Source organism: Camponotus vicinus, unplaced genomic scaffold (assembly GCF_025532165.1).
Source record: "Camponotus vicinus isolate PSW18456_S1 unplaced genomic scaffold, iyCamVici1.0 SCAF_5, whole genome shotgun sequence".
In the NCBI taxonomy this organism is placed as follows: Eukaryota; Metazoa; Arthropoda; class Insecta; order Hymenoptera; family Formicidae; genus Camponotus; species Camponotus vicinus.
Window position 1 is genome coordinate 1,095,004 of NW_028141977.1, and position 26,204 is coordinate 1,121,207.

Sequence of the window (26,204 nt, forward strand, 5' to 3'; positions counted from 1 at the left end):
TATATCATGACATTCACTTATAATGCTTTTTTGCTTATTTCAAAATCCAACATTACGTAATAATTAATGCGAGAAAGATCAGTGCTCCGAAATAGATGCTGTTGAAATAAGTTCGCTTACCTTATTATTTGAAAAGCAATTTTTGCAAGAAAATCTTTGTGTGAAATATAATTTCCTAGACAATTATTAATATTTTATTCCATGTTTGTTATTCTGTTAAGAATATTAATTATCATGTCATATATTCTCCGTCTATGATTCTAATTATTTTTTTAAATATTATGTACATATGAAAGATGTCACATATTCGTATAAAATCTGTAGAACGTTAAAAGCCTTTTATTATTAATGTAGATTACGTGATTGCGGTTTTTCGAGTCGAACGTTAGCCATAATGCTAATAGTTGCTTTGCTTATCAATCAAATGTCATACCGTGTGACATTTGTATCGCGCAATAACTAGGAATGACATTTTAAGGTTTTACGCGACGAGGCCATTTGGATTACGGAAGTCTAATTTGAAAGGCGTGTAACGTGCGTCACTCGGTCGAGCTTCGAGGCAATAATGCCGTAATTTATGGCAACGGCTATACGTACATCCACTAAATATTTCCGCGCGCCGCTTTTAGCGGTTTGACGGGCACATTGTCGGGCACTTACTTATGCAATAAACGTCAAATATTTCTCGTGCCGTTGCACCCACGAATGCACCATGCCGCCGACAGTCGCTTGACAGTAACATCTCGAGGGCAGCGGTGTCGTTGTGCAAGTCACTACAGCCAAGCGTCTTATCTAATCTTCAAGAACGCCGGTCGGTGTCTGCTTCATCACCTCGCTCTGGTAGTGAGAAAATATTGACGAACATTCCTTCGCTTTTAACCTACGCTGTTAGGCACTTTTAGAGGGCGACACATCCGGCCTTATATTATCTCGGAGACTTTGTATAAGTGCGAACACACACGAGAAAGTGTTAATCAGATTGTACTCATTTCTTAATCTTTTTTTGAAAGAAGGATAAACTTTTACAATCCTATATCTTCTATTTTTATTCTTAATTTATACTTCATTTTCTAGTTAGATAGAAGAGAAAAAAATAATTTTGTTCACACGAAAAATAATTTTGTTCACATGACGTAATCATAAGTTATAAATCAAAGTATGTAACTTTGCAATTTCCGAATGAGCGACTTCAACAACGTTTGAGTGAGGTGCGGGATTAATACCTTTAACAGGTGAACATTCTTTGCAGATGACGACCGACATGGCGACGTCGTAAAATCGACGCGGCTCTCATCCTTCATGGATTATAAGTGATATTGCAGGACTAAAATGATCATCGTCGTGGGACTTCGCGCTCCTTAACGCGATTTGTTTATTCAGAAACGTCGTCGCGAATGTCGTCATGACGCGTCTGGATCGCGCATGAACGATCACGTGACATTCTAAAGAGACCACCTCGTCGACGATCCGGGACAAGCTGGTGATTCGAACGACGTGCCCGACGATCTGGCGATATCCGACGTAGGTGCATTCGGGATCTCAATCAGAAAAAGAGAAAAGATAAGCGAACGGCGCGATCGAGAAAATTGCGCGAACGTGAAGTTTGTTCACGAGCACGGATTGTCGTCGTCGACGTAGCAGAAAAATACGCGGAGCATCGCAAAAAAGGAAAAGACGCGAGAGGGATGCGACCCACGGACAAAGGGTGGGGTCTTTGGATACCGATAAGGCTTATCCGGAGATACGATGGCCGACAACTGCGCTCGTCGAGTCATCAGTCGTAGTGCTCAGGTGCTGCCGACGAGATCGTCGCGCCGCTCAGGTCGCAGTGATATCGCGTATCACGCGTCGCTTTGCAGCTCCGAGGAGGTATCTTGAGAGTAACGTTTCCGGACCAGGTGCTTGGTAGTCGCGGGAGTTCGTGAAGGGATCTCTAGAAGGTACGATGGGTCGGCCTTTCTGTTGGTGAGGAGACCGCGTTATATAAAGTAGCGACGAGACGAACAATAACGGGCAATCGCTGCCGCGAAAGCGACTAATCGCTGTTTCCAGGTCGTCTCGAGTTTTTAATTTGACGCGCTTTAGCGCGTTAAGTGGACGGCGACAAAAAGCGACTGTGTACATCAAGGGTGCGGGCGAGAAAAAGTGAGAGGAGAAGTTGAGGGGAGGGAAAGAGAGAGAGCCAAAGGGGCATGAATGTGTATGGAACAAAAGAGATTTAAGGGTAACATATCAGTTTCTCTGTCCCTCTCTTTCCTTCTTCCCCTCCCATTTTTTCTCTTTTTCTCTCTTGTTTCCCAGCGAACAGGACCTTTCGTCTCCTCTATTTTCTCTATCTTTCCTGCTCTCTGCAGCTGCTGAGCTCTTTGTACAGTTTTCGCCTCATGTGTTAAATTATGTGCAACCTCTTTGACATTTGACAACCGCTGTAGTTCCGGTAATTATAGCCCCATCCTCGCCGCTAGTTTGCACTTCCACTTCGCGCTTGTATTTTCCCTTGAAACCAACGCATTCCTTGCACCCTCATCTTTTTGCTCTCTCAGTGGGTCTCCAAATGTAATCCGCGGAAGGTTAAAATCCCTTCGCGAGTTCTTACGCCTATCGTGTCAGCTTCACTTTCCTCTCTTCTTGTGTCGCATATAGTGGCAAAGATTTGCAAGTACCCATTCAATTCTCACTTGGTTTTACAAGAGTTAGAGGGTTTATTAAAACGATGGGCATTCACTTTGATCAACAGCAGACTTTTTCAAAATCTGTTTTATTTTATATAATCGCTGGTAAATTTTTTCCTCGATCGTATAAAATTTATTATTAATGCAATATAAATACTGTCATAGAATCGCCATTAATTAAAAAACCGTTTAAAATAATACATGATATATATATAAATTTTAAATAAATTAAAAAAAAAAATATACTCAAATATATATCTAGCAAATATCTTTTTATATCTGTGCTCAATTTTTTGTGCCAAACTAAGATCAATTTTAATCAAACATCTGTCTTGTATTAAATTAAAGCAATAAATAGAATTCATGCAATTAAGTTATTTTCATCTAAATTCTGAAAGGCCATAAATTATTCTCTCTAAATCAAATTTGAGATTCATGACATGAAAACCCGCATAAATTATGTACAACTTGTCCAATTTTTGCTTCATTACATACATATATTAATAAAGTACGGCATTTACTTCTTGAAATTAAATTTGATAATCTTAATTTAGTTTGCTACATCAAAATCGATATTTATGACGTAATTTATAATTAGTTATCGAGTTAGTCGAATATCAAATATAACTTATACATTAAATTTAACTCTAGAAATATACTTTCGGAGATACTAAATTTCATCCATCCTTTCCCAACTTCTACACTTTACTTCTACTAAAGTTGAAGACGTTTCGCTTTTAGAATTTCGTCTATTGCAACGGAAAATTGGCAAATGCTCCTTCTTGCCAAGCTAGAAACTAATTCGAATTCTTAGGCGACACACACAAACATGGATTCTCTCTGTATCGTTACGCTGAAGCTTTCATTCCATCAGTTTCTTCCTATCGTATCTCTTTGTCCTTTCGCGTACTTCTAAGACTTGACCCGCTACGAGATGCGCGGGAAACAAAGGAAAGTCGCGTACCGGTAACCTGGAACCTGGAACTTGGGATTAGAATTAGCTTATAGAGAGAAAGAGACAGAGACAAATGAAGGATTTTACGGAGACGAAAAAATGAGAGAGATAGAAGCAGAAAAGGAAGAAAGCCAGGGGGATATTAAACTCCTCTCCCTCGCGTACCGCACATGAGTCGAGAGTTTCTAATTAAACTTAAACTTTTAATTGACTCGTTGTAAAGCAGTTTCTCGTAAGAAGCCTCTGCACGCGCCTCGGCTCAGCTAGTTTTCCTTTATGGTGTCGTCCCCTGTTCCCAGCTCGTCTTCGTGTGTTTATCTTATCTTCGCCACATTTTACATCCCGCACAGTCGAATTATGATACCGAATGTTGTTCGACAGTTGACAACAAGCCGCGAAAATGTCATCAAGATGAATTATTGAGAACATATTGCATTCATGAATAAATAAAAAGTTGTTATATTTTATCTCGTCGTGTTATTTTTAAGATCTCATTTAAATGGTTGAATCAGACGAGATAAAATTTCTTATGATAATTGCACGAGAAAAAGATTCTTTTTCTCTAAATACATTTGAATATATAATATGTTTATTCTTAGATACATTTGATTATTTACTTTTATGCAAATTTTGCTTTGTACAATTGCAAAAAGATTGCATCCGATAAGAATGAGTAGCAATTTAAATTTAATCTTTTAGAAACGTATAATATATTTTCGTAAAAATTAATTAAAACAAACAAACGCGTTTAAGGAAATAATAAATGTAGAGGTTGAAGTAGATCTGAGATATACGATGAATTTAAATTAATCGTTTCGCAATTATTGCAATAATAAATCCATCAGCTACACCGCTATATATCATTAGAAGCTTAAATCAAAAGCGAGCACGGGAATTGAAATCGTTAAATTTAACGACGCGAATTTCGAGATTGATAATCGGCACGCAATCAATTTCGCGAATGTAGATAAGATTCTTATGAAACACCGGTACTTGTCCACAGGGTTCCATATCTATAGCTGAATCGTCTCTCAACGGACCTCCATAGACGCTCTTCTGGCATTCTGAAGTATACGAAAGAGAAACGAACGTCGGATCAATCGTTGTCACATACTATTCGAACGAATCGAGACTTTAATGGGACTTTCTGTCTTTCAATCGCGCACTTTCGTGTTGTCGGTGTGTTTAATCACGTGATGAGTGTATAATTCGCGTACTAAGAATTACCAGTCGTCGTCGAACGCAGCTTCGAGAGTGTCGTGTGTCGTTCGTATAAGTAGCCCGTTCGCGCGACATACAGTAGAGTTTGAGGGTTTGACGCCTTCAAACCGCCAGTGTACAATAATCCTGTCTTCCTCAAGGATAAACGAGACCGAGCAAAGGAGTCACCATCAGCCGGTCGCCAGACGAATCCCAATGAAAATGCTACAGTCGCTCAACGCTCTGGCGGGAAAAATCTCGCCAGGCTCTCCCACGGACAGCAACGCCAACAAGGTGCACATGCATAACAACAACAATAATAACAACAACGTGCATCATCATCCCTACTCCAAACAGGCTCAACCGTCTCCATCGCATTCGGCCAACGGCGACCAGAAGGAAAATACGTGAGTCTTTTTTATTATTTTTATACTATGCAATATAACATTTATTTTTAAAAAATTTTGTTGCATTTTTGCATTTTTCGTTAAACGTTTTAAGTTAATTATAATTTTCTTTAAAGAAATTTTAAGGTGATAAAAAGAGAAATTTTTAAAACTTGATAAAAATAAATCTGTTTCTTAATCTTAAAGTGATAAACATACCGTTTTGCATCGTAATTATTATATTCCAAAAAGTTATTACAATATTTTAATTATTTTCTTGTCATTTTTCTGCAAGTATTTTTGACAGCTGGAAATCGAATGAATTAGTTTTCTCTAGAATACAGAAATCTTTAGTGTAACAATAACTTTAGATCATAGACCACAATAATGCATAGCACTTGAGACAAGTTATTAATTGCAGTAGCACAAAACGCAGTGATGTTTGCTACTATGAATAATTACTGACTAACTTGAAAGTAGGTCGCCCATTTTACACTGATAACAGATTACGGGAATTCCTATATTATACCGGATGAGTAAATCTCACAGCCCATCGGCAATCTGTTAAAATGTTTTGTTTACATTGCTCGGTTTACAGTACTACGCGTTACCATTTCAGGATTAATTATCATATTCAAGAGCCGGTAACATCAATTAACGTTAACCATGTATAACTAAGGTTCTTGCTCTGTCTGCACCAATGGTGTAGTAAGTAAAGCCGCAATGAAACGTCGCCTGAGTGTTGCTTTTGTGCTCGGTAGTTGTTACTTGACATATTGTGCCTACGTAAAGAAGATGACATATGAAAGAGAGAGGAAGAAACGACCATTGATAAATTTAAAATCTACACTACAGATCTGTACTATAACTAGATATAATACAAACATGATTAATTAACTAGCTCTTCGAATAAAACTTGGTCTAAACTATTTAAAATAATCTGTCACGCGCTAAGTTTATCGCGATATAATTTATTCAGATGTAGCAATGTCTTTGTAAATGTTAAATAATTTAATAATTAATTAGATTTTCGTTCTCAAAAGATTTAAATAATGTTGTTTCCGCGACACGCATCAAACATAAAAATTTATTTACCTTTGTTGAGGCACTTTAGATTGACTTTTTCTTCTGCCTTTACGCTACCTTGAGCCACAATGACTGGAGAAACGTTTGGAAAATGTAATTTAACGTTTATGCCGTGTCGGTTATGATTCGCTTTTTTTATGTAATTTCATTGTTCATAGAAGAGAATGAGATACTGCTTGGCATAATGGAAAAAATGTCCCGCGAGAGTACTCGATATGTATAAGTAACGTTCTTCGTAACGGAAAATCGAGCGAAAGAGAAAAGGAAGCGCATAATATTAGAGGTATAAATAATAACGCTCCGTTCCCTCCAACCGAGTAAAGAATTCTCGGAAATGTTTGATTAAGATAACAAGATTTTTTTAAAAATAAACCAATTATATCGATCATATTTTATCGGCTCTCTTATCCGAAGAGTGTTTGAAAACGCGTGGTCCGCTTACGTCATCGTAGATAACCCGTAACTTTTTCATAAGCACAGCTTTAAAGGGACTGTTTACGAGGACAAAGAGGCGAGCTCCTAGAACAAGGGCTCACGTTTCTACTCTATGTCCCCTTCTAATGGAAAAAGTATTTATGCGCGGAGAATGTCACGACGCTCTTCATCATCGTAAAGTCTTCCCTTTAGCGTGTGCTCCGGTATTCTTTCAGGAATCATAAAAGAGAATGAGAAGGAAGAAGAGAGACAAGACTAAAAGTAGAACCAAGGATGGGAGAGAGAGAGAGAGAGAGTTCGCGGAGAGAAGATTTTTTCCTTTCGTCGTCTCGAAAGAGTCGACTGGAGGGGTGTTGTCGCAACGATAAGGGGTGCTCTTCTTCATTATTTTGTTACGTCGCGCAAACGTGTCTCTGTAGAATGGGGAAGGCAATGAAGGCCTAAAATAACTCTCTGGCATTCCTCGATGTGCGAGGGCCAGATCTCTCTCGATCTTCGGTGCGACATTGCGCCATTCTTCGCCTCTCTCATCTCTGCTCCAAAATCTTCTTCATCTACCTCCTGCGGAGTGGATGTCGCTGAAATATGTACCCATCTTACGTAAAATGCGCGCGATTCGAAGAGCGGAATTTCACGTATCAAAGCTCTAGATATGCCGGAAAAACTCGCGAAAATTTCAATATAACGCGCGCTCCCGAATGACCTATGAAATTGAAAAATCTGATTGTGCGCAAATCGAGAATATATATTTTCTATTATTTATTCGCTTAGCATTTCGTGAATAATAAATTATCGATTGAGAGTCGTAGAAAAAAAAGGTCGAAGCCGTTCATTTATCAGACGTGCTCTTTTGAGGGGAGAAACGCGCGCGTTCGTAAATAATTCATGTAACGTAGCCAATTTCTGTGTATAAAAAATAAAAAAAAAAGAGTAACGTTTCATATATTAAAATATCGTCCAAAGCGCTGATAGAGATGCTTCATCCAATGTTAAATAAATATATAATTTTATAAATTTTTATAAAATTTACCTTTTTTATGTCGTATATTCGATCAAAGCGTTATTTAAGAGAATATGAGCGAATTATATCACGAATATAATGAATTTTTGCAGAGCGAGATAAATCTCTTTTTTTTAATATAATTATCTAACGTGCTACACGCGTAAATCTCGTAAAATGGTATCGCTAAATAGAAAGCATAACATATTGTCACGTATAATACCGGTGACATAAAATAAATGATATATCGACGTGTGCGTGCGCACGGCATACAATGTTTATTTTAATTTTACGTCATGCAAATATCGGCTGATATTGCCACACGTGATGCGTATTATTTATGGCGTTATCTGCGATGTATTACCACAATGAGCAGTTCCCATCATTTAATAAGCGATGCACAAAATCTAAATCTTGACGTAAGTATTATACTTTTTCTTCTAAATCGGATAAAATGCGATTGCAAGTTGAATCGTTAGGTAAGTTTACGAGAGCACCAACAGCATACCAGGTTGACAATTGTAAGGTTTAAGTGATATGTGCGGCTCTAGGGAGAAACTCGTTTAACAAAAGGGTCGCTGTGGACCCTAAAGGTCGTACGATCCCTTTATCTAGATTCGTATGCTTCGCCACGCTGGAAACACGTAGAAATTAATTTCTGCTTGTCGACAGGAACGATTTCTATCTACCCGCCTCGGAGAACGATTAAGGTACCTTGCATAGTTTACTCATTGTGAATTACGTAAATATTTGTTGGCCTCGGGCAATGCGAATATAGTGTCCTACGTGGCGCATTTCTCGCATTATCGCACCGTATCTAGACAAACGCTGATAATAATTCTTATCGAGTCTTATGGCGCCATATTAATCTCGTTCTCGCTCAAAGAAACGAATGTTCTCGAGATTTCTCCGCAGTTGATATCAGAGATAGCAATGTTTAGCTGCTTTAATAATTTGTTTGCGAAATTATGTCTCATTAAAAAAAATACTACGTATATAAAATAATCTTTATATAAAATAAAATTGATTTATAATAGATTATATTATTATATATAAGTTAAAAAATATTAACGTAGATATATATTATTTATATAAAGATTTACACTATTATTTAATTTCTTGCTGATATAATTAATTTGCTATATTTTGCTCGCTCATCACTTTCTGATTAATTTCTTTTTAATTATTATAAATTCACGATATGTCGCTTGCAATGGCCTCCCGACTCGTTAGTGACATTCATCGATCATATGGCGATCTGTCACCGATACACATTTCACCGCGTGCCATTAATCCGCGGAGCCGCTGCCTGCGGCGTGAGGCAACATTGCGAGATTGGGAATTATATTATCCGACAGAGAAATTGGAACTCTCTGCAAACAGCATTACCACGCCATCCATCTTCCTATCGGCACCTCTCTACCAACGAACTTGGTCGATAGATCATTTTTCTATCTTCGAGTTGTCGTGTCCGGTCACGTATCCCGGCCGTAGATCCCTCCGCCTTCCATATCCCGCCTTCGTAGGTTTCACGGGTTATTCGAATCGCTCGCATACACTCGCCAGTCGCATCCGCTTTCACGAAAATTAAATCCGTATCGATGAAGCGTCAGACGCAAAGTCCGAGAATCCTCTCTTCCGCGCTTTTACCTCCGGTAAAATCGATCGCGCGTACGCGACAGACATGATTGTCGCTGTCCAAAGCAGACACGAGAAACACTTAAAATCCGCGCGAAGCTGTAGCAGTGCAATCCCGTCGGAAAGAAGGATCGGAAAGATTTACCGAAGCCACTGACGGGGAAATCAAGACATCAGACATAGAGAGCTCGCGGCGATGCTATTGTTAGGCTTCGGTACTTCAGCATCTTTCTCGCTGACAAACGTTTTAGCGACGAATCGACGATCGTTTCTCGAATAGCAGACGTGAGATGAGACAGATAACACACGTCCGAATCTCGGGAAACCTCTCACTCCTCCGGCTTGATAAAATAAAATGATTGATCGTTTATAAAATAGGTTTTTAATAGATACTTTTATTTATAGATATTTTTTATTCCATGTAATATGACAATATAAATAAGAATATAATATATAATTGTACCAAGTGTCAATGAAGTCAAGAATACAAATTAAAAGATGTTTCCTAAATATAATAATACAATATGTATAGAATTTACTGACATGTCTAAATCGCAATTATTTGGAAAATTAATACTTTTATTATTTGATGAGTTTCTTCTTGGAGTTATTTATACTGAAAAAATATCGCAGGGGGGAATTTCGCTAAATATTTCAAGAGTGTCCAGCTCCCGTAAATGTAAAAATGACAGATGTAAGAAGTCGGGGAGAAAGAGAGGTAACCTCGAGTGCCGGTAGGAGTCTGGAAAAGAAAGAGGAGACATCCGTCTGAGAAATCCGACAAATCCGACAAATCCAAATACAGAAAATGCTCCCGCCGAGCACGCGCCTATCCTCCCACTTCGGGATATATACCGCCATCCTTTTCCTCCCCTATGCGTGTATCCTCAAACCACCACCCATCTACCCTCTTGCTTGGACACGTGTGCAGACGCCACCGGCTTCCCACTCGTGTCGGTGGTTGCGTTCTTTTGCGTAGGCGTAAGCAGTTCCCAAGCATGGCGTCGCCCATGTAGCACGTAGCACGTAACCGTGATATTGTCACATGCCTCCGGTGCAAAGCTCCAAATTGTATCGTCGTCGTCGTCGCGGTGCATGTGCGACCGACAACGACTTTCCTCCGCGTGTGTCTGGTCTCACCCTCCTTCTTTCCGGCCTGTACCCCGTCTTCCCACACCACTTACACCGACGACGACAATAATATCCGACACGCTCCAGCTATTCCTTCTCTTTTCGAGCTGACGGCATTGTCTTGCAGTTTTCTCTCCTCTTTTTTCGCCTCCACCGCGCAACATTCGAACAGCACGTTTGTAAGAACGCGATTGGTAAGCTTGAAAATGTCCGTTTATATTCTTTAATAGAATATTCCTAGAACGCATCAAGTATTTACTCGAATCTTTAGATCAAAATTAATTTCGGAGCAATCTGTCATTAGTCTATTGTATAAAAATGTCATCGATATTTTAATTAAAAAATTTTATCATACAATTGATTTTATGATTTTAAGTGCTGCTTAGATTTAATGAAATTTATGATTCAATATTTTAATTGATTTATTGAGTTCCATAATTATAAACTATACAACTAAATTATATCTAAATAAACATGATACATTTTGGCAAACTGTATACTCCTTAAATATGTATCCGAATAATTAAATATGAAGCTAATATACGTGTGTACGTGTGAGAGACCAATATTATGTAATGTCATTTCACGAGGACACTTGACAGAGTAAAGGTTGAGCCTCGTGTCATCACATTCATGTTCAGTGACAAGCTGTTATCCCTCTCACCCCGTTGCTCATGCCACATCAATACACTTACCGGATATTCGTTCATCATAATTCAATCCCTTCATCGTATCGCCTTCGATGCGGTGAACCGATCAAATCCATCACGAAGCAAGGTAAAATTTTATCAACGAATTTACTTAAGCGGATAACAGAGCCGTTACTTTGTTGGTTAATCCGCGAGTTTCCGCCGGGCTGGCTCGTCCGCGAAAGCGCTTTTAACATCCGGTAATCTGTCGGCGGTAATCTTTTCAACCTCCGGCAGCAGCCGCGTTTTGCAGCATCGCGAAGAGAGAGACAGAGCGACAGAGCGAGAGAACGGGGAATGGAAAATAGGCGCGCAGGATGGTCGCGAGAGCGCGATTTGCAACAATGCAATTTGTCGGATCTATAAACCGACCGCGAAGTAAGCGTAGCCACTGATGGATGCTTAGGTTGCGGCAATATGACTCGTAACATATTTCTCCAGCCGTGCGTTAACCCGCCGTCGCCATTGTGGCGGCATAAAACCCTGCTCTTTGCTTCTCGCCAGGTAACATGTTCAATTAATTCTCTTTTCGCGTCTCTCTTTATTAGCGAAAAAATCTGTCATTCTCTTGAATTGCTCTCGCAAAAGTATAAGCGATACAGAATACATTTTGAGAATTTCTAATAGAGAGATCACGAGGTAGTGAAAAGAAATGTGAAAAATAAAGGGGAAACGAGAAGAGTTAAGGTAGCTTTTCGACGTGTGTTGCACAGTACGTCATATTTTTATTATCCATTTCGAACGCACACAGCTGATCTCAATCACAACTCATGTCAGAACATATTTATACAGCGGCATCGAATGTTTTTGAAGCCATGTTTTCGCATGTTACAAGTAAAACAGAACGTTATATCCGTTACAAATGAATATCAAGGTCGGAGAGGCTAAATGTAAGAACAAAAAAAAAGATCGATCGGAGCGTGACTCTCTCGTGAAAAGTTCAACGGTAACGGGTTCAATAACGTAGTTACAAACTTTCTGTTGAAACTTTTGTGCACGTTTGTTATTTTTTTTTACGCTCTGTATCGAACGCGCGCACTGCTTGCATTAAAGGAAAAATAAGTACTTTTATTAATTATAGAAGCAAAATTACGACGCGTTCCGCTACAAAGGTTGTTGCGCGATGCTAATTAAATTTTAATTATAAAACTGCCGTGCCTGTTCGTGTCATTGAATTAATATATAACGATGACGCATTGAGGTCGATGCAACATATATATTAATTTATGTGTGTGTGTATGTGTGTGTGTGTGTATGTGTATGTGTGAGTGTGTGCACGCAATATTTAATAGTTTTTTTGTATATTTTTTTGTGTCGCCAAAAAAATAAATGGAATAATTATGCAGGAATGTCAACACAATCGCTCTGCAGCGATGAAATTTATTCGAAAACATTGCTCCTGTCTATTTGTATTTTTATCGTTGTTGAAGGTTATTGCTCATGCTGCGTTCTATTTACGCGGTAAATGCGAGCCGCAAACTTGCTGCAAACTTCTGAAATGACCAAGTGGAAATTCGCAATAGAATTCTGGTGTTGCAGCAGTTGATGCGTGTTTCGTATTGACTCGTATTATTATCAACGCCGCTAGGAATCGCGCGGATATTGTACAGTGAAACGCGCTCGCGGGAATGTGAGGCAGCCAGGCCTGCGAGGGTTGAAAGGAAAAGTTGCTGTCGTCCTAGCGACCCACTTCTCGCTCGCGTTTCCCGTCGTCCCGTATTCTCGGCGTTGTTGTTTACCACGGCAGTCCTTTGCAAACGAACAAGGAGCCTCTCTATAAAAGGGTTGTTATAATCGAGCGATACCCTCCACCCCACTGAGCCCCCTGTATCGCCAGGTGTAAAGTATCGATACATCTCCCCGCGCGTCGTTCGGTTCATCCCCGAGGAAAACGGAAACGCCGCTATGCGAGAGACACAATTAGCTACGCATAAATTACAACCCGATCATCCTGCAAGTGCGACGGATAATCGCTTTGGAAAAAAGTTGCTATATCGATGCGCCTGAAAAAGACTGAAGAGACGAAAAAAGTATAATGGCGCGTATATATATATTAGATCTAAAGTTAGAGACATCGGGAGATTCTTTTTAGTATAAAAATAAAAGTTTGATATTTTTTTAGAACAATTTATTGACGTTATATTGATGTTATATTATGGGGGAATAAATACATGAAATGGAAGTATGGAATTTACTGAGAATTTGTGAATACACAGACACTATTTTGATACATCCAGCAATATCCATCGGATCTATATCGTATGGGGTCATACACCGACCGGGCATGCGCTTACATATGTATGGAATCCCTGTCGTCGATGGAATTCTGAAGGCGTTGGTCCCAATTCTATTACAGGAGAGATAAGCGAAGGCGAATTGAGCGTAATGAGATAAGGACAATCGGGGGGAGGGAGGCGTTTCATTGTAGATTTCATTGGCGATTTTATTGTCTCGGCTCCGTCGCTGACATCGAACGACGAGTTTTATATCGTATCGGGAAAGTACCATCTCTACCCTCCTCCCTCGCGCCCCCGTTTCCCTTTGACGATTAGAACTTTACACGCTACGGGAGCCGTATGAATAAAGGATAAGGGCATATGTAACGTACACATGCATGTCGAGACGACGCAACGTACGTGGTTGTACCGTATCGTAAACACGTGCCGACACGTGCTATCGATCTCGTGTAAAATTAAAGCGCACGCCTGCAGTTCCCGTAGTCGTATAGGCACTCGTAAATAATTCTCCGCGCGACCCGAGCCCTTGACCTCCGTAACAATTACCGTGATTCTCTAGGATAGGGCTGCACCGAGAATCCGCGCTTGTCTCGCGAGTCTCGCGCGGGACCTGATGACAGAATGAAAGGTGACATCCGGCAAAGGTCGCGAGTTCGGCAACCGAGTCTCCTATTAAATCGAGCAGAGAGTGCTTGAACTTGATTCCCGGAACACGCGATTCCGCGCGATCGATCGTGGCTCCTCGGTTCACCCACCTTTTACCGTCTAGGTATAATACTCGCTCGCACGAAAGGATTCTTATCGCCTACTTCAACGTCTGCGCTTGTGCATATGTGTGTCACAAAGTGCTCTACGTATAGAAAGTGAAATTAGGAAAATCAATACGCAATTATTCGCACTTGCAAGGCATTCACATCGTAATTTGACAAATATATCTATTATAGATAAATTATTTATACATATTAAGGCCTTGATATATACAATTAAAGCCTTGAATCCGCCATTATTCTTCATTTAGCTTTTAATATTTGCGGTTAAAGGAAGATTCGTTGGGTTGGAATGGTTTATATGTATAGAGTCTGTCAGAGTTTATGTATTCTCTGTGATTTATCACGTCATGTGTAACGCAATTTATTTTTGCATCAAATTATTGAAAGCACGTACGAGTTTTATTTGAAACATATATTTCCCAAAATATCATCGGTCGAGTTAAACGAGGTCCGGCGATAATGACTATCACGTAATTTATCTCGATTAGCGATACGCCCACGCAACACGAGAATGATCGATCGGGTCGCAAGCTTTTCGACCTATCGCGCTATTTGTGTCCTTGTAATGATATAACACATTATTAACGTAATTATGAATAATCGGTTCGTACGAGTAATATTTTCCGATTACATCTTTTCCATATATTATTAACCCGAATATATCCCCCCCGGGAAATGGTTACGGTTGATATAATTACAAGGAAATCGATTTACCCGTGATATAAATTGTGTAATTATTACATGTATTATTTACGTATTTAATTTTTTACTTATTTCATATGGAAGACAGGTGAAACAGCATGAAGCATAATTGGAAGAATTCTAGTTTGCAATCCCGACTCACACGCGCGATAAAATGAAGCAAAGCCCTTCGTGTGTTTTTTTTTTGTTCGCTTGAGATAAGCAACTGACTCTAGAAGAGAAGCACTTCATGGTTTGGTATTTCCTAGAACTTATCCTTTTGTTTTAGATCCGTCTTCCTACAGAAAGCAGCTACACGAAAGTCCACTCCGACCACTTAGCGAAAACTAAGTTACAAAGTAATTTTTCATTTTCCTTAACTGCCAGGTGTCTTACTGTGTATCGGTTGATTCGATGAGAAACGTAGAGGAATGGCCGTAATCCAGTTAGGAAGTATTTCTTGAAGCTACGCTATTAGATCTCTTCGATTCGCTTCCATCTCACTCGCCTTCATTCTTTACCAAACCATTGCAGTAAATTTCACGATAACTTATAAATACGGTATTCCGACCAATAATAGAGCAGAATGATGATTGATTTAATATATATCATCCCTTTTGTGATATACAATACACCATCAAACATTTTGGAGTAGAATGATTAATAACATTTATAAAAAGATTTATTTAATATTGTATGCATTTAAAAAGTTAGTATTTTACTGTAAATTTCTTAATAAAATTAAATTAAATTAAAATGTTAAAATGCACATTAATAGTAAAGTTTCAAATTTAAAATTAACTTTTCAAAATAATTTATCATTATTGTATTGACAAAAATTTCAAGTTTATAATTATAAATAGCTTAATATATAACAATTAAAGTAATAAAATAGTGAATAACACACGCTGTATATTAATCGGAATTTTTAAATATATGTTAAATGTATTGGTAAAAAGAAATTAACCATTGATTTATTTCTTTTAAGAGAAATTATTTAATTAATATTAATTAAAAAATAAGATGTATATTACTATCCAGTTATATTCCTTAAAATTAGTCCATCAACATTTAGAGAGTTTTGCGATTGTTAAATTAAATATTTTCTTTATAAAATGTCTCTTTAATTTTTTTTAATAATCTTAACATTTATCCTTGTCAAATGACACACTCGTATTACTGGCTCTTAACTGTTTTATACAATATATTCTGCATTCAATAATATAGGATCAATATCTCTGTGCGATGAAGTGCGATATTCCGTGAAATATTATACGTGAACAGTCTGTTCCTAACCGGCGGCGGGTTTCGGGAGTATCGGCGTGAAATTTATTCGATGGGCTAATAACGCGGTTGGGTCGCAGCAGACCGCGGTAGTATCAAATTCAACCTTCGATTTTACCCTTCCAACCCTCCACCAAGTCCCTTCGAGTCTCTATATATCGACCGACATCGACTCCACCTACGCTCAATCCGGGAACCCGCTCGCATTAGCATGTTATTGGGCGGTTGTTTACTTCGGGTTAATCGTCACCTTTGGCGCCAACGATGCGGCAAGAGGACGAAAGAGGATGAAGTAACAGAGGGTCGATTTCATTGACGAGCGATTCTTTCCGAGTCAACGGCGATCTAGATCACTAGACAAAAAAGTAAATCATGACTTGACGACGTGATTTTCATGTCTAATTGAAATGGATCAAATAATTGGAAAAAAATTGATGATTGTTATAGGAAATATAATTCATACATCAGAATTAAAGCTGTATAATTGTCGTGTCTAACTGAAAATTAAAAATATAAATCCGAGTAATATTTTTACTTTACACAAACAATATCTATATGATGCCTACAATATGGTACATTTGATATTTTACATAAATATTTCATGATTATAATTCTGCAATATCAGAAAAAAGAAAATAAAAAAAGCTATTATTAATTTAAAATGCCGGAAACATTTTAAATAACTTATATATTAATTATTAATATTAAATATTAAAAGTCTTGAATATACATATATTTCTTAACTACTAATAAAAAATGAGGAGAAACGCGCAGAATTGTAAAATAATTGCAAGATATTATAGAGAATTGTAAGATATTAGTACGCACGAGATATTATACGCGATTCTTGACATATTCGCAATTTTTTTAATAAATAAACGCGCTCCAACAACAACATAGATCTATATACACACTCACAGATATTTCTCTTCTGTCGTAATATCGCAAATAAATCGCGACTGGATTTAATTCTGTCAGACGGTGTCGCGTGTCTCGTCGGTGTTAAAATCTGCAGATGCCGAGCAGGGAGGAAGGCTTACTAGCAGGATGGAGAGTTAATTAAACGAATAAATAACGTAACAAAGCCTCGGTGAGGAATCCAGAGACGGTGGAGGAGGAAGGATAAGAGAGGATGACACAGGGAAACGGAGAACATGAACGTGAAGCGAGGTACAGAAGCAAGAGAATACGACCGCACTCCTCTTCCCGATCCTCTTTCAGACTCGGCAGTGCAGATATATGCCACATTGTCTGCGCCTTCTATTCTTCCTCACCCTAGACCTGAAAGCACGCGATGTCCTGCGATCCTTCGCCCCTGCCTTTCATCCTGTTTATCATTATCGCTCGCCATACCTCCGCCCTCGGTTCTCCATGAGTCTTTGGCAATGAGCCGATACTTTGAACATTATTGAGCGTCGTATTACACCCCCGTCGTTTTTCTAGTTGCCCGTTAATTAAAAAGCGCCGAGGCTATCTAACGGCCCTTCACACGCGATACAGATACCATTTGTCAGAATTTTACTCATCGAACTGATTTTTCGAGCAGCTTGGGAATTCGAGAATCAAAAGAATTGAATTAGAAAAAAAGTGGAGTAAGAAAATTGATGGAATGCAGCAAAAATTGGAGTAAGAAAATTGATGGAATTCAGCAAAAATTGTGGCCGTGAATTTGTAGTATCATATTGTATATCTTTATTAATTTACGAATTTCCCAAGATTTATTCGTTTTTCAAAATAACTTCTTTCCCTCTTTCTCAGACTTTTGCGCTTCGAGCTTAACTTGCAAGGTATTTTCTTTCATAAATCTTTGAATTTACTTTCGTTTCAAAGATCCTCGACAATTCTCATCTTAAAACTAGAAAAGATCTGTCATTTTAAACCCTACCGAGAATATTCACCCTCGAAAAAGACTCGCCCACACGCAATTCGAGAAACCGCAAATTAGTCTCTTTGGATACTTCCGGGGTATGGTGGACCGGCGGGGCTATAAAAATCTGCGATTGCTACCTTAGTCCCATAATCTTGCCATGCTACGTAGTCGCTTGCTCACGAGACATCGGGAGCACTTCCATAGGCAGATTGAACGCTTTCACGAGCGGCAAACACGCGAATTGGATATGACAGTGTCATGCAAATCCACTTGCATGGTGAAAACGAAGGAGAAAAAGCCTACCGTTTTACTTGGAAACTGACGATTCATGGAAATATCGCGGTATCCACTACAATATTACAAAGATCAAATGCTTTATTATTTGCATACCTTGCTGTTATAATCATAGAAATACTAGATTAGGCGCATTAATGAATAATAGGGTAAGGAATTTTATATAAATGGATCCATGGAATTTGAATACAATTTCTTTAAAACCGTTGTTTAAATTTAATAAAAGCGTAATTTAATAATAAAAAGAATTATAATAATTATAGCAATGATTGAAAAAACTTTGCGAATATAATATTATTTTTATTTATTAATTATCTATCATCTAATCTAATTCAGATTTTTCTTATGTTTCAGGTAAGTCACTCTTCATCTCATATTCATCGCATATTGTTTATACAAGGGTCCCTTTTTTAAATCTTCTGCCAATGGGTGAGTACAAATATACAAATTCCTTTGTGTAGAGTTTTTAAAGTCTAATCAACGATTCAAGGATTTTAGCAATTGCGCAATATTTTTTAAAATTTTTGCTCAACTCTATTACTTTTGCTGTCAAAATGAAAAAAGGAGAGAAAGCACGATATTCTCGCCCGCGCTTCGTAAATCATTAGTTTTATCAAGCTCATCCACGTACGCGTGCTTCCGTTTTATCTGTTGGACTAACTGGCCATTCGTTAAAAGCGGCACAAAAATTTCGGAAACAATGGGCAGGAAGCACATACGAGGATTGTTTGATTGGAAGGCCATACCGGAAAAATACTGTCATGCCAATTGGATGACGAGAGCAATCGACTTGATCGCAAACGTCAAATGTTGTCGCAGATCAAAAGTACACGGCTGTTGAATTAAGTATCGTGCCATTACAATTAGTATATCCGTTTATGTTCTATCAAAAAAAGAACTAAATTTATATGGAATTGTTCTATATTATTTCACGTACGATATTTTTTTTTTAAGCAAATGAACGTATTGGATATTATAGGAAATAGATATTTAAAAAATAAGAGTGCAATTCTATTTCACTTTTTTGGGATATAAGTTTATTAAAAATATTTTAAAGTTTTATACATATATTTATTTCAATATTTTAATACCTTATATTTAATATTTAATAATATATTAACATTCTAAAAGTTTTATTTTGTTTTATAATTTCTTTCAAAGATTTATATTAAAAAAACGGAAAAAGGAAAGATTGAAAGTTATATCAATGAAAGTTATTAAAATAATGTTTCGAAACATTTTTATGCGTATTTATGAAAAGAATTTCATTATATAAATTTTTTAAGTTTTGTTTTTGAAATGTATAAAATATTTTTCTTTATTTACTATAATATCATAGTATTTACATTTACTTAATATGAATTTTGAATAACCTTTATTTGATCAACATTTAAAATATTTATAAAATATTTTAAGAAAATTACATAAAATTTTTATTAAAAAAGTCATTATTTTTCGAAATATCTTATTTTGTGAAAGTTAATTATGAACTTTGGAACAAATCTTTTATACAAAAAGAAATATAGAATAGTTTTTGTAAAAATATACTGCTGTATCGAATGGACCGACGTTTTTATGGATCACACAGACTGTCATGATACGAAAGTGAAAAGGAGATTGAGCGGCAGATGGCCGGGTCGAATCTCGTTGATAACAAGTAAATCTGTGCCAACGCGCCCAGAGAGGGAATAAAATCAAACATACGACACATGAAACGGTCATGATGACGATGCAGATGATAGGTAGTGAAAATATACGATCGATTCGATAGGTTCGTGTCCCTCGCGCGTTTCTTACTATATGACCCAAGTTTTATGTTAACCGTTTTGGAAGAAAAGATTGCTTAAATAAACTGTGCGGTAAATAATCACATGAAAAAAGAATATTTATCCATTTATATAAAAAATATATTGCATCAATATATAATTGCATTAAATTTATAATTATAATTCTCTGAGATATTTATGTGCATAGATATTCGTTTAACAGAAACTTTTTTTTTACGTACGTGATTTTTTAATTATACGTTATTAGTTAGCTTTACTTGTTTGTTGGAGCAAATGCCTTTTCACAGTTTGAAAGCCATGTAATAATATTATCCAGACGAATATTGTTTAATATTGACGGTATTTGTCGTGTCGGTTTAATAATGATAATAGGTAAAAGTCAATGTAAACAAATATAAGCGTAAATATATCTGATTCTGCCATCACGCAGAACCATTAACTTTCTACCAAACTCATAAATTATAATAGAATGCAGCGTACTGTGAATTATTGCGCTCCATAAACTTTCTGGCAATAATTGGATCTAAAACATTCACCGATGTAATGGCTTTCATCTAAGTACATGTGGCACTTGGGAAGATCGTTGATGACAAGCACTTATATAATTGGCGGTTAAACAATTAAAGTGACACTTGCGTTGATGGAATTGGTCTGAACTTGGATTATTCGAACAAAGTTGATCTGTTCTCTTTTGCTTTTCCTATAAATGTCATTAATTATATAAACTTATCAATACTTAGCCATTTATAACGTCGATAATCTCGACTATATGACATTTCTGAGCTAGATTATCTTTGGTTACCGCGATTTCATTGCGAATGTATCGCTATCGAATCAGGGCGACGAGATTGAGTGCTTTCTTGATTGAATCGCGCACATATATAGCAAATATGTGTAATATTATGTAGCTTGTCGACGTCTTCTAGTATCCATTATATGGGAAAATATACTATATCTTTGATGCATGACAGAAATTTTTGAAAATTGACTTTTTCAAATCTCGCTATTTTCTTATTGCGAATGAATTTGATGTTAAAAAATTTATGAAACAAATAAGTCTGTGTCTCTTTTAATGAACTTTATTATTTAAATCTTTGGCAAAATAATTTCTGGCGAAAAGAGTCACATTTTAATGGTCAATTATAATCATTCTTGGGAATAGAACTGTTTGAGTTTCGTTAACGTGACAAGATAATGATCTTATGACATTAACGAGCGATTCGCCCTTCACCGTCGCATCGGAAAAGAGGGTGGACGTGTCTGATGTACAGGGGTTGACAGTTTTGTAACGTCAGGAGGGATTTAATAGTCCAGTCAAGAGGCGCTAACCCCTCTTTCCACCAACGTGTCGAGAATGCAAGATGGGAAAAGGGACGGGGCCGCGCAGGCGAGAAGTAAAGTAAAACTTTTATGTTACATTTTCCCATCCGCGACAGTTCGCGCGTTGTTTTATACCTGTGAAGTGCGCTCTGGTATCGACGTTTTATGATCGGCAATAATACAATCGTGGCGACGGCAATGACGATGTCTCGTTCTCCAAAGCAACGTCATAAAAAAAATTACTTTGTAACCACAATATTAACTTTAACGTTTGAAAGTGTAAACATTTATTCAAAGTGTTTTGTCTTTAACGCATACAACTGCCGCCAAAATTATGTATATATTAGAATATTTTCTGCACTTAATTCAAAGAATTTATTTTTCCCAACATTCGTCGTACAAAGAATAAGAAAAAATATATTAAATAAATTTATATAAATTTATTTTAAATTATTATGGAATTTTTTTACATTTCCATTATTTCTTTAAGATATTTGTTTAAAATATTTGCAATTGCAAAATTTTGCATTATCTCCGAGATCATTAAAACACAGGCCAATTCTATTGACCAACAGAATATGCGATGTGTAGACTAAATAAGATACTGTTGCTCAACGTGGGAAAGATACAGGACTGTACAAGGTTCAAAATGAATGAATAATATGATGTATGCGTTAGTGACACATAATTCATACAACGACGTTGATATTGCATCGCACGTTTTTATTGGTTTGCTTTTTTTTTATTTCGTCGCCGTATTTTATTTCGCGATCGTAGTGCCTGATGGTTCATATAACGATTCCAACAAAAATACAATAAATATTGAATTCAGTATTTCCGTAAACGATCGCAATAGGGAAGAAGTTCTCATTAGTTACTCTCTGTATATAAAGTATTTTAAAAGTACTTTCTATCAGTCATGCATATAAAGATAACTTGTATATTTAGAGTGCACATAAAATGTTGAAACTTTATAAGAATGTTTGCGAATCTTTTTCATCGTAAAAGATATTTTATTTCTATCTTATTTTGTAACTAATTAACTCTAATTGGTTTTTATAGTTAAATTGGATCATAAACGTTTAAGATAGAAAAAAGATAACTAATAGCTTTCGATAAAATTTGTACAAGAATCTTCTTTAAATTTATCAAGTCATTTTTCGTAATAAATTTGATATAATAAAAATAGATATTTTATATGCGAAAGCAAATATATAAACTTATTCCATTTTTTACGACAATTCAAAATATCAATATTATATTAACGTTTAAAATTAATATGTTTTTTTCAAAGCAAAATCCAGCATAATTTCAAATGTCCCTGCAATTGCTTTCTTTGTATTTGCATTTATTTGCACATGGAATATAGGATAGAAGCAAGCTTAATGTCACTATACGATCGGATCGACGTCCTTCACTCTTGTATTTCCAACCAGAATAAAATCCCAATGAAGTGCCAATAATAGCACGCGTAAATTTTTATGGTTATTTTAGCTGCCAAGTAAAGGTACATTTTCCGAAGTTAGAGCGATTAATTTAAAAAAAGAGATACAAAATCCTTGTGTGAAAAATATTTATATTATAATATTTTTATGTACAATATTTATTTTTTTTCCAATTACAATGCATATTTTATTTTATCAATATGTATTCTAATATTTTATATTATACTATATTTCACATACATTTCTGTAATTTTATTTTGCCATTACTATCTATTCTAGTTTTATGTTTGCTTTTTAAGCTACATTGAGCATTATCCACTTATGTTTAGGAATGATGCTAGAATATTTCGCGCACGGAAATTGCGTGGAATTCCTCGAATTTCTGGCTCGTTTTAAGAGGTTGTTGGCACTCTGTCTCTCTTTTTCTTTTTCTCTTTCTTTTTTTTGTCTTTTATAAATATAATTATAATGTAATCCCCCTGCATAACTATGTATTCTAATTTATTGTTTTTTTATTATGTTGACTTGGAATATTTCTTATAATTTATTTTGTATTTACGGGCTTGTGTAATTTTTATTTTAAATTTCTCTCAATGATCTTATATTATTTTATAACTATTATATATTTCTTTTGCTTCTTCTTAACTTTATTTGAAACATAATGGCTGATATGTCGCGTAAGTAAAACAATTCAGTATTTTTATACGAAATTTAAAAATCAAAGATAAAACATATTTTAAAATATATTATATTTTAAATTATAGTGTTTTAACATATTTTATTCTATATGTAACTTCAAAATTATATCTCTGTCCTTCTTTTTCTTCTAACACTGAAGAGTTTTATTACATTAAATATTATTTAATATTTTTTCAAACATCTTTTTTTAAATAAATTAATTACAAAATTTCAAGATTCTAAGTAAGAGTATTTTAAAACATAAATAAAATTTGGAATATGTTTTGGCTTTTGGAATATGTTTTGTAATGCTTATGCGTTTTATTTTGTCTACGTTGCAACAACTTTTAATGAAGTCAACATTTTCAGTCGACTATAACTCAATATTAGAATTGCAGAAACGCATAAGAATGTACGAAATGCACCACATTATGTTTATCAAGCAGTTAGCCTCGCTATTTTAGTCAAGAGGCGCCTCGGGTGAATCATTCGAAACGCGAGAAACATGTAACGTGGCTTGTTGAGGAATCTCCGTTTCGTTTTCATTTATTCCCCTCTGCTCTTTCTCAGAGAATATGTTTAAATTTTAGAATCTGCGAGATATTCCTTATTTTCGTAACATCAGTGTCCAAGTATCAAATTACCACATTAGCGAACGAAATACACACTCAAATCTTTTTTAAATCATTTTTAGTGTTTACTTTTTAAAATACTCATCCTAAAGCCATCCCGTATATGCTGTTTTTATGTTAGTTTCATAAAAATAAATATAAAATAGTAATGTAAACTTATAAAAACATCACATATACAGGCATTTTATTTCACTAACTTATATTTCAATACTTTAAAAAGAGAATAAAAAATGACCGACTCAATTTTTTTATGAAATAAAATAGATTCTTAATTAATAAAAAAATTTGCAAATAAAATAAATAATAAACGTGGTGTGAAACTCGATATTATATAGAAAAGTTATCTGTTTTGTAATAAAATATATAATACCGTGTATGTGTTAGTCTTTCGTTCACTATAACGCGTCAGAATTATAAAATGTTTTCGATATGTTAAAATAAAGTATAACGCTGTTCGCATCTCTCGTAAAATCGAATTGCATCAAAATTATTCTTTCACGTTCATTGTCCTGCGAGCGTCGGCGATGCTTTATTCTGGCAGCCGTTTCCTTAGTTCGATCGACGGTTCTCGTAAACACGGTGCAGCCGACACCGGAACCGAAGAAAATAGAAATTCCCACGATTTCGATGTTCCCAATGTCGTTTCGCAGAAATGCGTTTACCTCTCTCGTATGGCCATCTCTAATGGAATTTCTCGCAATGCGAGCGCGAATGCACTTGCGGTTCGTATGCAAGCCTACAAAAGCGCACTGCAGTATTGAGATCGAACTGATTGAGACATGCGCTATTTTGTAAAGACCAGCATTTAATTTTGTACAAATATAATTATATTTTCGAATATTTTGGCCGCAAATATAACATTTTCTATAAATAGGTATTGAATATACGGCGCACTTTTTCGATACATTGTCAATAAAATAAAGCATTTGTATTGTTATTTGATAAGAATTAATTTACTTTCACCGAGATTTAGTAAGATGGATCATCAATCCTAAAGAAATTGCGTTTTTATATATAATATAATAATAACGTATATATATTAAAAACAAAATTGTTAAAAAAGAATCTTTTAGATGATAATAGATGATAAAAAATAGACGATATTTATAGTAAATAGAAAATAGATCAAATAGATGATATTTTTATAATAAAATAATAAGATTAAATCAGATTTAAAAAATATTTATACACAAATTCTCAATAATTTCTCTAATTTTCTTTTTCTAAATAGAGATGATACTTAGGATATTATTAATTGAATAGTCATTTTCACACGTGATTCTGAATTTGTGCATAATTGCGAAGGCTTCGGAAGATTGCAAATGCATAAAAGGGCGTACGTATTTTTTTTATTTTGCTCGTGCGAGGTATATATTTGAATAGATATTTACATGACTTTATTATTTTCCTATGGATTTTTACATTTGATGAGCATGCGCGAGATTTTTGGCGGAGAGGGAAGCTCTGCGTGTCGCCTGAGCGAGAGAGCGAAATTTGTATTTTCGAAATGTCACGCGATGCTGCTGCAAAATTTGAAATATAAACGCTTCACGGCACTCATACAATCGTCCTCGAACGAACTGGGCAGTTCGCTTTATCCTTTTTTTATTTCAATGCGTTTTTATCGACGCATTCGATAGAATGGTACCCGCGTCGTTTCTATCGAAATTCTCTCTCTCTCTCTCTCTCTCACTCTCTCTTGCTCTCTTTCTCTCATTTCGTTGCTTCTCTTCTCGTCTCTTTTTTCGTCCGCTCATATACCAAACCAAAATGGGTCGAGAGGACGCAACCGTTGCTATTATAACGCTGCTGCCTCGTCCCAATCACTCATAGTTGAAGTCCGGCCAAGTTTCAATATATTACGCAGCGTCTCAATGAGCTGAAGCCAGTCAGTATGAACTGCCAAGAGAGCTGGAATTGCGCGTCGACTTAATTAAGAATTAATAGTGCTCTCTCTCGAAACAAATTAGTACGTTTCCAGCCGCGGCTTCCATCCCGGATACGCTATTTTTGC

The 26,204-nt window shown here is 36.2% G+C and overlaps 1 protein-coding gene across 14 annotated transcripts in view; it reads left to right on the forward strand.

Moving 5' to 3' along the window:
• Positions 1 to 26,204, forward strand: part of LOC145972070 (CUGBP Elav-like family member 1-A) — a 491,882-nt gene that overhangs the window by 190,341 nt on the left and 275,337 nt on the right. For 10 of the 14 annotated variants that reach the window (XM_083100293.1, XM_083100292.1, XM_083100296.1 and 7 more), the window contains one exon: positions 4,989 to 5,234. The exons of 1 other annotated variant lie outside the window; for it this stretch is intronic. In XM_083100293.1, the coding sequence (XP_082956419.1) occupies positions 5,044 to 5,234 (191 nt within the window). In that variant the 5' untranslated portion in view covers positions 4,989 to 5,043. Of the gene's footprint in view, positions 1 to 4,988; positions 5,235 to 26,204 lie in introns of those variants that run through there. 3 more of the 14 variants (XM_083100306.1, XM_083100303.1, XM_083100304.1) reach the window with 3 other exon arrangements.